This window comes from Hyla sarda, chromosome 6, assembly GCF_029499605.1.
Source record: "Hyla sarda isolate aHylSar1 chromosome 6, aHylSar1.hap1, whole genome shotgun sequence".
Taxonomy (NCBI): domain Eukaryota; kingdom Metazoa; phylum Chordata; class Amphibia; order Anura; family Hylidae; genus Hyla; species Hyla sarda.
In genome coordinates, this window is record NC_079194.1 from 256,144,605 (window position 1) to 256,160,382 (window position 15,778).

The window sequence follows — 15,778 nt, forward strand, 5'->3', positions numbered from 1 at the left end:
TCCAAACAATGTGTCTCCAGCTGTTGCAAAACTACAACTGCCAGCATGCCCGGACAGCCTTTGGCTGTCCGTTCATGCTGGGAGTTGTAGTTTTGCAACAGCTGGAGACACTGGAAAACACTGCAGTCAGAACATCATTTACTCCCCCCACCCACCGATCTCTGACATCACAGCGATGATGCGTCATATCGCACCTACTGTAGTGGTCTCATACTAAAAAAAAAGCGTACATATCCCCGCGGGGCCCAGCGATTGGTTGCACGGATCACATGTCCGTACATGTCCAATAGTAGTAAAGAAAAGGGGGGCTCACTACATATAATTATACAAAACAGGGGGTGCACTCCCGCGAAAGATTGCAGAACCACTACTAAACTCGAGTTTCACTGGAAAAGGAAGAGCGCACACCGCCAAAAATTATATGATCATAAATACAAATGCAACATCTGTATTCATGATCATATAATTATTGGCGGTGTGCGCTCTTCCTTTTCCAGTGAAACTCGAGTTTAGTAGCGGTGTATCCGTAATGGAAAGGAAGTAAGGTGTAGTCCAGGTGAAAATAGTGGTTAAAACTTAGCCTTTACTATGTCCATTAAAAATGAAGGCAAAAAAAGACAAAAATATGTGACATGTCACATTAAAATTGCGAAAGAACTCTGACGCGTTTCGGAGACTTAGCTCTTAGTCATGGCAGTGGTATGTCCGTACATCTCGTCTTTGCAGCAGTCATGTAAAGTGAGATCAGCACATGTAGTGCCAGGAATTTTAGGAGTATGTTTTTATTTACATATATGTGGCTTTGCTTAATACGCATTATGAAGCAACTTTTTATGTGTTCCTAGGAAAGCATTTCATCTTATTAGAGCAGAATTATCGGGGGAGATCATGTTGCCCGTAGCAACCAATAAGAGCGCTTCTTCCATTTTTAACAGGACCTCTGCAAAATGAAAGAAGTGATCTGATTGGTTGCTATGGGGAACTGGGCAACTTTTCCTTTGCGCAGGTTTTGCTAAATCTCACCCATGAAGTTTCTTTACTACGGAATCAATTGCTCCAACATTTCGGGGGCTGGGGGGGGGGGGGGGGAGATTTATCAAAACCTGTATACATTTACATTCTAAGCCTCTTCATGAAATCTGTCTTTGTGGGTTGGGCACATCTAGGGAGCATGAGTTATAGGAACCTGCCTCTAGACAAAATGTTAATAAAGCAACAGGAAGATGTAATAGCTTTAGGGTCCCCTGGAGATTCCAGGGCAAAAAGTACAAACAACAACTTTTAGGGGTGCTCCCCCAAAGGGGTTAACCCTGAAACAATGTTTTATTATATCTCTTAAAATGAAAATAGAAAACAAAATAAGTGTTTGGTGCACTTTTAAAAACATGACCGCTGCTCAGCTAGTAGTATCTGTGAGTCCCCTGATGTATCAGACTTCCACTATTTTGGGATAGCTTTTAGCTATGGACTCACATATGTATTGATTTAGATGCTGGCTTTAGCTGCTAGCCATCCGTCCCCCAACGTTTCGTCAGCTCACGCTGACTTTATCAAGGGAGTCCGGCTAAAGGACGGCGTATACGTGGCGTATTTCACACTGCGCAAAATTTATGGCAGCAGCAGGAAATATGCTGCGTATTCCTCGCTCACTATACACACAGGGCTTTTTACGACGGCAGCTCTATGCGTGTAGTCAGTTTTGGAGGCGGGGCCGTGTGCAGGCGTGACTGTGAAGCGTGGCTCCGCCTCCAAAACTCACTGCACACATAAGGCTGCCGCTGGAAAGCCCTATGTGTATAGTGAGCGAGGAATACGCAGCATATTTCCCGCTGCTGCCGTAAATTTTGCGCAGCATGAAATACGCTGCGTATACGCCAGGTGGGAACGGACCCTTAAGGACATGTTCACAAGTTGGAATTTTCGTGATGAATTCCACATTGGAATTAAAATTGGAATTCGTCGGGATTCTGCTGGTCTGTGCACACGGCAGAATTTCTGTGCCAGGTGTTTCTGGCACGGAATGTCCGATTTTTGTGTCCCCAGTCGCTGCACGGAATGCATAGGTGTCTATGAGACCTGCACCTACAGTTTGCGGAATGTCCGCACGGCGATTCTCTGTGCAGGCTTCCGCAGTGTGAACATAGCCTTATAATACTGCACCCAACCGTGTCCTGAAGAGCATAGCCTGATCCCGCAATGATCAGAAAGTTGGCTTTGAAGCTGTATTTATAAGGGTTTATACACACTAAGAAAATGATGAGGAATCATTTTGGTCTGAAGAGTCGGCAAACCTTCTTCTGGATGGAGCAGAATTGGTGGGGAATTTGAGGCAGAATTTTGAAGAGGAAATCTGCAGGTGGATCAGTACTACAACCCCCAATGGGTTTGCTCTCCATTTTCCTTTTAAAAATTCAGCGTGAAAATTTAGTGTCACTTCCGCTCCATACTTATTTTGTCAGGAAATAAAAAGTCCCAGTGACAACAATGGACCTTTACTCGGGGAATTCGTCTGGCGGAATACAGTTCCTCATCGGGATTTCGTCCACAGAAATTCCTCAGTGTAAAAGCCCATTTGACTCAATTGAACTTTTATTCACAGCGGAATGAAGCGGGTAAATTCCACGTCAATTCCTCAGTGTGAACATACTTAGTAGTCGTCAGCTACAGAGAACTAGTCACAGTCTCACGTACAGAGACGTGACTGACAAGCCAGATGTCATTCTCTGCACATGCTGAAAGGCAGTGGATCACATAGGACGCTCCCTGGCACGATTACAGCTGTGAGAACGCGACTAGTTCTTAGGACTTACCTGCCTCAATGACTTGTTATGGGGCATTGGCATACAATGGGAGATAGTTTCAAAGTAATTTTTTTTCAACCCACACCCCCTGACGAAGCTCAGCAGGAGCAAAACGTACATTGGGGTACACGCACCTTCGGTAAGGAACTATGTATGGCAGATATTAAGGCTTTTTTTTATCCTTGTGGGAATTCCTGCCTTTTCTCTGGTCAGCTTTATACATGTATTTGACCTGGTTTATGCACTTATGTTATTTCTTGCCGGATCAGGCATTGTTCATGTTTTGAGCCTTGGTGATGACATACGTCCATCTTGTGCTTATTACCTTCTCCTGGTTGTTTGCGTGCTCTTTTTGTGGGTTGGTGGGGTGCTGTATTTTATTACATAGTTGCATGTTATTTACTTAGTTTTTTTTTCATCTTAATAAAGAGTTTGATATTTTTTGGTACAATTTCTGTGATCTGTAAACGTTTTGTTTTAATTTACATTTTCTGAACATTGCGGGATTGGGTTAATGGAATACTGTAGTGGAATATAACCTATCCCCTATCCGAAGGATAGGGAATAAGTTATAGATCGCGGAGGGTCCGACCGCTGGGAACCCTCTGCGATCTCCTGAATGGGGTCGTGGCAGTCTGCAGGAAGGGGACGTTCCATCCCTGCATTACACGGCGGCCGACGCGCCCCCTCCATACATGGAAGGGATGTGTCTGCTGCGGCTTTCTTCTGGGGATGGCCCGTCGCTTCCTGCAGACTTCCACGGACCTGTACAGGAGATCGCGGGGGGTCCCAACGGTTTGGCGCAGTATGAGTATGAGGTATTATGTCTTCCTATTGGTTTAATGTACCATCTAGTGCCAAAATTTAGGTGTACATTTTTAAGCCAACCTCAAGTCTAAAAACTGAAACTAGACAATCTGTGCATAACATATACATGTGCCTAATTCTACGCTCAGGTGCACACTAGCCCAATATAGCTGTGTTTTACATCCAGATCACTATTGTAAGTCTTGGCCTGACTGCAGGTCTGATGGCCTGAACTGACACCTGTCAGAACTTGCGGTTGTAATAAGGCCATAAAAATACAGCCATATTAGGCTAGTGTGAACTTAGACTGTCTAGCATTGACTGCACTGTGACATCCCGGATTGTTATTGGCTTTAACTTTAGTTTTGTTTTATTTATGTTGTTATATATCATATGATGATTTCACATCTAAATGATCATAATACTAAGATTACAAACACCAATATTGTCACATTTCTCTTGTTAGCAGAATAAATTGGAAAAGCTGCGTTTACGCCAAGAGATCCGCTTTCCTGTATGTGCTCCTTTAATAAAAAGCAGGAACTGATCCTGGCACAAAGAATGAGGAATTATTTTTAAAGAGGATCTTGTAGGATTAGAATCTGCATCATGTATTGGAGATAAATATGTGGAACAATTCAGTTACTCCTGTCATTCATCTATCTGCTTGTCACGTCAGCTGCAGTTTGACATATGTTCTCTTTTTCCATTTACAGGATCCATGTCTATCTCTGCTCAGTCTTCTGAGAATTGCGATGTCCTAACCACTGAGGACTGCTCAGGTAGTGATGATGATGATTCCAAACAGTCAGATATGGCTGAAATACCTCCAGAATTCAGAAATTGCTGGAAAGCAGCTGTAAAGACTCCACAGGATTTTACTTTGTGGAGTAAGGTTGTAGCATATGCAGAGAGAATGGTAAGACTTTAACTTAACCCTTCATCATTTTCTTTTCTTTAAAGGATGACTGAAACCCCCGCTGATTGCTGAAAGAATGGGGCAGAAGTGCTTATTTGGGAGCTTTTTCCATATCTTTATGTTTTTGTCAGCCCAGACTTGGCAGACAAAACTGGCTTTTGACAGCATTTGTACATGGTCGAACATGTTTACTCAATGGGCTAAGATTCCCAGAAAACATTGCAGAGAAGAAAGAATAAAAAGTAGTGTATTGGTGTCATTTAAATAAATATGTGTTATAGCACCATGGTTATAACATGCCTGACGACCATTTAATAAATTTGGCGCATGTAGACATTACAAACTCACAAATTAAGGGTACATTCACACGTATAGGATCTGCTGCATATTTTTGCGGCATATTTTCTGCAGCTGATTTTGCTACCCATTGAAGTTAATGGGTAGCAAAATCAGCTGTACAAAATATGCAGCAAACATATGCCGCAGATCCTGTACGCCTGAATGTACCCTTAAGGGTACGTGCACACAGGCATATTTTTGCTGCTCATTGCATGTGTGAACACACCCTTCTGATACATTCACACGGACGGATCCGCAGCGTAAAATGCAGACGATGGAACCCCTACATTGCGCCTCCATCTGTGCCTGCTCATAGCGGCAATCCGCTGCTACGAGCAGACACACTGCGATGTGCGAGTTGCCGTGCTCATGCGCAGTATACTCACACACATTGCGGCTGCTCTCTACCTAGCTCAGGGTGCAAGGGGAGCGGCCGCGATGTATGCGAGTACACTGCACATGAGCGTGGTGGCTCGCACATCGAGTGTGTCTGCTTGTAGCGGCGGATTGCCGCTATGAGCAGGCACAGATGGAGGCACAATGTAGTGGGCCATCGTCGTCGGATCTGCAACGTAATATACGCTGCAGATCTGTCCGTGTGAACGTACCCTTAAGGTGTTTTTCTAGATTATTCTGTAGAGAAATTTTAACTTTAAAACTTTGCTTAACATAACATTGTTTTTAACTTCCACAGAAGGACCTTGCAGCCTGTAGGAAGGCTTTTGATGCTTTACTAACATGTTTCCCTCTCGCTCAAATCTACTGGAAAAAGTATGCAGACATAGAGCAGCATCTTGGCAGCATAGAAGAGACTGAAAAGGTATGTGCATCCCAAACTGGAGAGCTGTTTGTATTCATACAGTACAAATACATATAACATTTTGTAAATCCGGTTTAAAATGGGAGTTGTTGAACAGTTCAATATTTTCACAAAACTGTACTCAATGGTAACTTTATAAGGTACATCAATCTAGAACTAGGAAGTATTCTTCTATCACTTGTCTTAAGCAGAATGTTCCATATGCGGATTCAGCAGAATGTTCCATATTCAAATAGTAAGATATAGATTTATTCTATGAATCTCCAGTTCTTTGATTTTCCTTGAATTAATTTAATATGAATTATTGACACAAGGCTGGATGGAACCACGGATAACCCATACTTTTGGCCATTTTATATGCAAGGTGCAGATATCTGGGGATTGTTTTTTCTTTTTTTTTTTCTTTTGTAAAATTTTAAATTAAAAGTAAGTAAAATGACCTGGGTGTAAGGCTAGGTTCACACTACAGAAATTCCATTGCAGCGGAATTCCAGTGCTGGCATGGGCATGCAATGTAGTCGTGGTCCTAGCACTGGCCAAACTCTCAATCCCAGCCAGAAATTCTGTAGTGTGAACCTGGCCTAAGACTGACAAGTAGGGGTGTGAACGGCAAGAATTTGGTGATACGATATGTATCGTGATACACATATGACGATACGATATATCCCGATTCTGTTTACGAGACGATATATCGCGATATATCCCGATTCTGTCTCAAAAACAATATATACCGATTTTTGCGCATGCAGTGATACCAAATATGTTTATTTTTATTATGTTTACATGTTTTTATATAGGAATAGGGTGTGATTTCAACTTTTAATATGGAAGGGGTTAATGTGTGTCTTTTACACTTTTATTAAAACATTTTTAATTTTTTTTATACACTTTATTAGACTTTTAGGAGGAATCATTAGATTCCTTAGACAGATGAATAGAGTTCTATTGAACTCCATTGCTCTGTGATCCATTGATAGAGCCTAGTCCAGTCAGGATCTATCAATGACAGAGCCGGGACAGCAGGAAGCAGAGGTAAGTCATCCGGCTACCTCCACAGTGGATCGCGCGCCCGCGATCGCGCTGCGGGGGAGCGATCCATCCCACTAGCCCACCAGGGAGCATTCACAGGTCCCTTTAGACGCCGCTGTCAGCTTACACAGTGGCGATCTAAAGGGTTAATAGCCAGACGCTACTGAGAACAGCCGCTGGCGGCAGAGTATGGAGCGGGCAGGAGTCCGGAGCCCGCTCCATACAGATTGCTGAGCGCCCCTTGCTGGCTATTAGCGGTGGCACCCGGCTACTGAAATCAGCTGGGGGCCGCAGAGTATGGAGTGGGCACTAGTCGGGAGCTTTCTCCATACACCCAGAGCACTGCCACGCTTGTCAGGTCCGGCCCTGCTTGCACAAGCCAGAGAAATTCACCTGACCGGCGCCCGGAACTGCATTTCCCGAGCATCTGGAGATACGAATTCCACATCCCTAAAAGGATCAATTCAAAAATATTTTGAATCGATACAGTATCACCAAATGAAAAATCGTGATAATCGAGTGAATCGATTTTCTCTTACACCCCTACTGACAAGTAGAGAGGTGAGGAAGCAATGTGAAGTCAATGGTCACACTCCTCATTTAATCATATATGGGAGAAGCCGAGCAGAGAATTTACAGCCAAAATACAGGACTTTCTGAAAGTCCTGGCTTTCCTTACTTCAGGATTGTGGTTACAGGTGGAGAGGACAATTTAAAGACACCAGTTGGGTTTCTGAACCATCAGGTTGTCAACATTTCAAAGGTGTCGCAGCAGGATGGAAGAAAGGCTGTGGGGGGGGTCAATTTACAATACGCGGGGCATGGCCTCTCGAAGCACATTCTGCCTTAATGTTGGCTTGCAAAATACTGGTTTTAAATATCCCCCATATGATTTCCAAAAGAAAAGACTACATCCTGCATAAAATGTTTTATGACCCTTGAATGCTCTGTAAAATGGAAGCTGCTATGAGCTGTTATGAGCTTCACGAGTTTGCACTTTGCATTTCTCCCAAGGGTTTGTTACACTTAAAGAGGTACTCCGCCCCTAGATGTCTCTGCCGCTAGGACCCCCCGCGATCTCTCCTGCAGTACCCCGTGTCATCTGCTGCACGTAGCTAACTTTGCCCCGCCCCCCTCAATACAAGTCTATGGGAGTGGGCGTGAGGACCGTGACATTACGATACTCCAGCCCCTTTATCGCCCATCATCATGCACGAAGCGTAGTTTGCTCCATGCAGCAGATGACACGGGGTGCTGCAGGAAAGATCGGGGGGGTTCCCAGCAGTGGGATCCCAGCGATCAAACATCTTATCCCCTATCCTTTAGGGCTGAGTACCCCTTTAACACCACTTTAGCATCAAATCATGGTTTGAATTGGGTTCCTAGCACGAAGGTAGAAATTGACCAACAACCCCTGTTGGCATCAACCAGAAACCACAATTGTTTGGTAGAACCATGAATATCCAGTGAATGCATTCTGCTAGCTTTTGTGCATTGCAAAGGCCTTTATTTCATATCTGCTACATGAGCCACAGAGTAATTTAAGGCAGATTTCACATACATTTCCACATGGATTCCGCCTGAAAATCCACCTGGGATTCATGCCCCATTGGGAAATCTGATTATTTAATTTATGCTTCAAGAATTGATGTCAAGGATCCCATGTGGAATTATGCTCTTACACGTCTGCTCCAAATTTGAAGGATTTTGGGTGAGGATTTTGGATGAAGAATTGAAAAGGATTTGAGGAGAGAATGATGAGGATTTGACAAGGATTTTTCCTCACCAGTTCCTCAAGACTTGTCCTTTTACTCCCTAATACATGAGATAATACAAAAGCATACATTTTCTGTTTTTGAATGTAAGTACCTTGGCACCAAATATATAAATGTGCGTGCTCCCAATTATATGCATACAGTGGGGAAAAAAGTATTTCGTCAGCCACCGATTGTGCAAGTTCTTCCACTTAAAAAGATGAGAGATGCCTGTAATTTTTATCATAGGTATACCTCAACTATGAGAGACATAATAAGAAAAAAAATCCATAAAATCACATTGTCTGATTGTTAAAGAATTTATTTGCAGATTATGATGGAAAATAAGTATTTGGTCAATAACAAAAGTTCATCTCAATACTTTGTTATATACCCTTTGTTGGCAATGACAGAGGTCAAACCTTTTTTGTAAGTCTTCACAAGGTTTTCACACACTGTTGCTGGTATTTTGGCACATTCCTCCATGCAGATCTCCTCTAGAGCAGTGATGTTTTGGGGCTGTCAATGGGCAACACTTACTTTCAACTCCCTCTAAAGGTTTTCTATGGGGTTGAGATCTGGAGACTGGCTGGGCCGCTCCAGGACCTTGAAATGCTTCTTACGAAGCCACTCCTTCCTTGCCCGGGCTGTGTGTTTGGGATCATTGTCATGCTGAAAGACCCAGCCACGTTTCATCTTCAATGCCCTTGCTTATGAAAGGAGGTTTTCATTCGATCTCATGACACATGGCCCCATTCATTCTTTCTTTTACACGGATCAGTCGTCCTGGTCCCTTTGCTGAAAAACAGCCCCAAATTATGATGTTTTCACTTTCCACCATGCTTCACAGTAGGTATGGTGTACTTTGAATGCAACTCGGCATTCTTTCTCCTCCAAACACAACAAGTTGAGTTTTTACCTAAAAGTTCTACTTTGGTTTCATCTGACCATATGACATTCTCCCAATCCTCTTCTGGATCATCCAAATGCTCTCTAGCAAACTTCAGACAGGCCTGGACACGTACTGGCTTAAGCAGGGGGACATGTCTGGCACTACATGATTTGAGTCCCTGGCGGCGTAGTGCGTTACTTATGGTAGACTTTGTTACTTTGGTCCCAGCTCTCTGCAAGTCATTCACTAGGTCCCCCTGTGTGGTTCTGGGATTTTTGCTCACTGTTCTTGTGATCATTTTGACACCACGGGGTGAGATCTTGCGTGGAGCCCCAGATCGAGGGAGATTATGAGTGGTCTTGTATGTCTTCCATTTTCTAATAATTGCTCCCACAGTTGATTTCTTCACACCAAGCTGCTTGCCTATTGCAGATTCAGTCTTCCCAGCCTGGGGCAGGTCTACAATTTAGTTTCTGGTGTCCTTCGACAGCTCTTTGGTCTGGGCCCTAGTGGAGTTTGGAGTGTGACTGTTTGAGGTTGTGGACAGGTGCCTTTTATACTGATAACAAGTTCAAACAGGTGCCATTAATACAGGTAACAAGTGGAAGACAGAGGAGACTCTTAAAGAAGAAGTTAAAGGTCAGTGAGAGTCAGAAATCTTGCTCGTTTGTAGGTGACCAAATACTTATTTTACTGAGGAATTTACCAATTAATTCATTAGAAATCCTACAATGTGATTTCCTGTATTCTGTCACCCATTATGTCTCTCATAGTTGAGGTATACCTGTGGTGGAAATTACAGACCTCACTCATCTTTTAAAGTGAGAGAACTTGCACAATCGATGGCTGACTGAATACTTTTTTCTAGGGATCGACCGATTATCGGTTTGGCCGATATTCACGATTTTGGACATTATCGATATCGGCAATTACCTTGCCGATAATCCGATAATGCCGCACCCCACCACCACCGCACGCCCCGGCCAGAGACTGCTGCCGCCGCTGCCCCATGGCCTCCCCCATCCCCGGTATAATTACCTGTTGCAAGGTCCGCACTACTTCTGGCTCCTGCGGTATCCTGTTTTATGCTGTGCGCTGCGCAATGACGAGTGACGTCACCGTCAGTGCTCACAGTGACAGCTCAGGACGCCGCCGGAGCCAGAAGTAGCGCGTACCCCGGGAACAGGTAATTATAAAATCGGGAATGGGGGAGGCAATGGGGCAGCGGCGGTGGTTGGTCTAAGGATCGGCAGGGGGAGAGAAGCGGGCGGCGGCGGTCTCTGGGCAGAGGATAGGTTGGGGGGGGGGGGCAGCGGCGGTGGTAGGACTCAGGAAGACCCCAGGACAGGCAGCGGGAGAGAAGCGGGTGGCGGCGGCGGTCTCTGGCACCGCAAAAGCCGCTGCAGTTCATTGATTTAAAGCGCCCACTTTAAATCAATGATCTGCAACACTGTATGCGTGTGTGTATTAGTAGATAGCTAGTAGAAAAAATATGTACCGTGCCCTGAAACCATGGGCTCATTACTAATAAATAATAATAATTGCAATGTCTTCAGTCTTTTGTGATAACCACACATTCTGCACCACTTCACAGTTTGGAGGGTACATGTACAGAGAATAATCAGACATTACAGAACTAGGGGTGATACAAAAGGTATTGATTGTGTATATAATAGGGCAAGCCACATAATGCTACATGAGACAGTATCAGGGTAGAAATAAGTATGGAGTGCAGTGGGATCATAAAGTGTGAATGAAATTGTTGAAGAGTACAATGTAGGAATATGAAAGGCTTCCCTGTACTGTATATGCAGAAGAAACTGAGATGTTGGGAACTTGATTGTCTGGGATAGTGCATTAGTCTTGGCGATAGAAGGAAGTGATTTGGATTATAGAAGATGTTATTCTTGGGTCATTGTGCCATAAATTATAATTAACATGTTGGAGTGTGGAAGGCAATGCCCCATCCTTCTAAGCCTTGTCCACTTCATGATAAAAGTTCGGAGCGTGGCCTAAAAAACACGGAAAAGTAAAACATTTGTGGGATTTGCACACCATTAAACTTGCAGACAGGGAGTTCACATTTTCTTGCCTCCCTGCGCTGATTTTACTGGTCAATGCTGGGTAGGGGGGAGAGCTGCGCAAGTACAACCAGCTGCACATTTATCTCAATGGTAAGGCAGAATGCTTTGTGCTGCAGGCTCCCCTTTCCCAAATGGAGACTTTAAGATGCAGTTTTCTTATAGCAAGCTTTTTTTCTTGTGTAAAAATACTGGTATTTTAAGGATATCTGAATGTTCACACTTGTGAAAGTAAGTGCACTGGAGATGGAGTCCAAGGAAGAGAAATAACAGCTGGAAAACCAAGAATTTATCTTCACAGCCAAGATGCCTCTCAGCCGTTTTCCTCAAGATAACTATGGCCTTTCTCACACAGCTCTGCAGCCAAAAGAAAGAAGATGACAACATGTTCAAACAAGAATTTTAGAACAAGAATAAAAATTGAAAAGCAAAGGTTGAGCTTTGTTGCAGTCTAATAGTCTTTAACAGCATTTTAATGGTCTTTACCTGTGAACCAAGTTACTTCTTTTACAATCTGGAGACACGTAGCTAGAAAGGTAAAAGCTGGAAATCAAATTCGCTGTGAATGTTATCCTCTGTGCTATCAGCTTAAAACAGTCTCTGTACATATTGTTTGTAATCTGTCACTCTCTCCAAAAACCTAAAATGGGGAATTTATGTTCTCTTCATTTCCTTTCTCTTTCTTAAGAATTGCTTTGATTTCTAGGGAAATCTTCCTTAACCTAGAGGTAGAGAGAGGGATAATTATAATGCATTTGCTGTAATTCACTTTCCTTATGTAGAACTTTTGCTTTGAGCTGCACCAAGAAGATGCTCACATGGAAGGCCATCATTGTTTCAGATTATTCTTGTTCACTTGCTTCCTGTATAACCAACCTCTGCCTTGTCACATTTCACATCATTCCTATTAGTAATGCACTTTTCACAACCCATATAAATTCATGCAGGTTTAAAGGGGTTTTCCCATCTCAACTAAGGCATCCTGAAAGATTCCCCTTGCCGTAGTAGCTATTTTTGTAATTGCTTTCTACTACCCTTTTGTTAGTGCTTGGGATATATCACTTCCCAGGAGTGCGCACATTTGCGCATGCACAGTAGCTAATTTGAGAGTGCCACAGATTTGGGCTCTAGCCAGTGCAGGAATGACACAATACTGCTATGAGGGGTTTTGATAGCAGCATTGGGAGCACGCATGTTTAGGTCGGCAGCAGTGATGTCAGAGCTCCGCTGGCTTGAACTGCTGATCGAGTTTAAATGTCCTGTCCTCCCAAACCAAGAAGTCCGAGTGGGACTGAGCACTGCATGGAGGAGAAAAGGCAAGTTGGGAAGACCCCTTTACTATAATTCAAAAACAAAATGATGTTCACCACAACAAGCTTGCTTCCATATCACCTAGAGATTACATATATTATCTGTTTGACATTTATTTAGAATGTTCAGATTTTTTATTTACTTTGAAATTTTCCTTCTTTTCTGTCTCTTTCTATTTGGAATAAACTGACTTATGAAACTCAGGCCTCTGCGAAGGCTGCTTTATAGGGTACAATGCTTTCCAGTACACCAGGTCCAATCATGGAGAACAGAAGAGCTGGCATTTGGGCATTGGCGCTTTTCCATCTCTAAATGTTATGAGCTGCACAAATACATATATGTGTCTGTGTGCATATGTTGTGATATTTGTATCTACACAGGGCATGGTTTATATGACTATTTGCAGTATATAATCTCTCCAGTTGTATCTAATGGAAACCAGGATCAACTCTATGAAAATCAGTTTTGTTTTTTTTCTCCACTGTTAAGTCAAAAACTATGTCTGGATAAAAATAAATATATAGAGGAAACCCGGAGCATGAGTATGGTTATGTGAGTGAGGTGTATATGTGTGTACATGTAGAATTGTCCCAGCCCTGGCTGAGTGTGCTGTGAGGTGGAGTTGAGTGCCGCACTTGAGTGAGCAATACAGGGTGTCATAAGTCCTTTGACGCCCCTCATCCTTTAACCCATTAATGCCTTTTATTGGGACTATGTTGATAGTTTTGTCGATTACTGTTATAGGACAGTAATTGCATTCTATTATGACGTCTCTTTATTTGTTCATGATTCAATGTTCTTTGTTTCCTTGTCTGTAAATTGATGATGGTTGTACAATACATTATCTTGATGATCTGGCACTGTGTAAAAATGCTGTATTTCCAGTGAATCATCTACAGATAGAGACTACTGTAGACTAGATGGGCAGGGGGAATTTATACCGCTCAGCCCATTTTGTAGATGAACGGCTTTACTAATATTATTTGTCTAGTGAATGTTGTGCACTGGAGGGGGGGGGGGGGGCGGCATCATACGTTCATCTTACTGGAGAGCGTATTTACTTCACCATCAGTTTGTTCACAAACTAAGCAAACACGGCAAAGATGCTGCCAGCCTGGATGCTTAGTCATGAAGATGGCAGTTCTAAAGCACTGCAACCACTGGAGGTGAGAAAGGCAAGTTTTTACAATATTTCTTAGTTTAAAATATAAGTTCTAAGACCACTTAAAATTAGAGGATTTAGGTGTCACTAACTTTCATCCAATCTCTCTTCCCCATGTAATACTTGGATGGTTTGGAGATGAGGTACAGAGTATTCAGACTAAAGAGATGAGTCTAAAATACATTATTTTTTACCCCACCAGTAGATCCGTTTGTCATTTGTCCTCTATGTTTTGGCGAGAGTAAAAGTTTGGGTTAAAGTGGAACTCGGGTGGGAAAAAAAAATGTTTTCAAATCAACCGGTGCAAGAAAGTTAAAAAGATTTGTAAATTAACAACAAAGGCACGTGCACGCACTCCAAGGAGGCCGGAAGAAGCACGCTTACACGTGTGAAACAGCGCCCACTTACCTGCACCGATGCTGTGATCCAGCCTTTCCGTGGACCAGACCCCCATGCTGAATTGTGCTTTCCGTGTGTGCACCCCGCAGGAGACTCATCACGGGCCACTGATGTTATGCTGTATTCCCGATTCAGGTGCAGTAATGCTTAAGTGTGCCCTCTCCTTTCTTGGCCTTTTTGCATTGAATGATTTGTAAATTACTTCTATGTAAAAATCTTAATCCTTCCAGTACTTATCAGCTGCTGTATACTACAGATATACTACAGAGAAATTTGATTTGATGAAAATTTGTGACGTTCTTTCCAGCCTGACCACAGTGCTCTCTGCTGACACCTCTGTACGTGTCAGGAACTGTCCAGAGCAGGAGAGGTTTTCTCTGGGGATATGATTCTAATCTGGACAGTTCCTGACACGGACAGAGGTGTCAGCAGAGAGCACTGTGGTCAGAAAGAAAACAAATTAACACATTTCTCTGTTTTATACATCAGCTAATAAGTACTGGAAGGATCAAGATTGTTTTTATAGAAGTAATTTACAAATCTGTTTAACTTTCAGGCACCAGTTGATTTGAAAACATTTGTTTTCTACTTGTTTCCACCAGAGTTCCCCTTTAACTTCAGCCTGAATTTTTAGCTTTGGGTAGTGTTGGGCTCTTAGGTATTATATATAAGCATTCTGAATACATCAACTTAAATTTTAGTATTAAAAAAAATTGTGAGCTAAAAACTTTTTTTCTTTTTTGAAATTTCATTATGGCATGTAACATGTTTTTTTTTTAGCATTTTATTACTCTTTGTGATTGCAGTTAAAGATCGGATTTTCTGTATAAGACCGTTCCAATGCAGTATTACTAATGTTTCTGATCTATGCAGATCTTTATTCGTGCTTTGAAGTCAAACCCACTAAATGTGACCTTATGGACAAGCTACATCTCTTTTTTGTTAAAGAAAGAGAAGAAGAAGCTGCCAAAGCCTGCTGAGCAGTTACAAGGGTAAGATTAAAATGATTCTGCGGTATTCAATATACGTGTATGTTATGTGCATGCAAGCAGGTGACATTCAGCCGCAGTCTTTACTGCGTCTATCCCAAACCAACCCCTACGAGTATGTTCACGACCTTGGATTTCTGCTGTGGGTGTGCAGTTTGTACTGCAGCAGATCGGCCACAGGATTAACCACATTGTCATCAAAGGGGCTACTCTTTTGCAATGCATGTGAACGAGTTGTGGAGACCCTCTTTGCTTGCTTCGGACTCAGATCATCTGTGATAAGGCAAAATCTGTGTAAAATACAACCTATGTGAACAAAGCTTTAGACTTTTCTAAATGGAGTCTTAATCTTCTATATATTTTCTCATCTAAATGCAGAATGTAAATTAAGGTCTTGATGACAAAATATCTAAATATTTGAATGAAGATTACATTTCTCTGTATAAACTTGCCTAATATACAATTTATTTGAAAC

The 15,778-nt window shown here is 42.6% G+C and overlaps 1 protein-coding gene across 5 annotated transcripts in view; it reads left to right on the forward strand.

Annotated features, from left to right (window-relative positions):
• Nucleotides 1-15,778, forward strand: part of LOC130276956 (pre-mRNA-processing factor 39-like) — a 90,223-nt gene that overhangs the window by 38,584 nt on the left and 35,861 nt on the right. For all 5 annotated transcript variants that reach the window (XM_056527034.1, XM_056527030.1, XM_056527033.1 and 2 more), the window contains exons 2-4: nucleotides 4,325-4,527; nucleotides 5,561-5,686; nucleotides 15,188-15,306. In XM_056527034.1, the coding sequence (XP_056383009.1) occupies nucleotides 4,330-4,527; nucleotides 5,561-5,686; nucleotides 15,188-15,306 (443 nt within the window). In that variant the 5' untranslated portion in view covers nucleotides 4,325-4,329. The remainder of the gene's footprint in view (nucleotides 1-4,324; nucleotides 4,528-5,560; nucleotides 5,687-15,187; nucleotides 15,307-15,778) is intronic.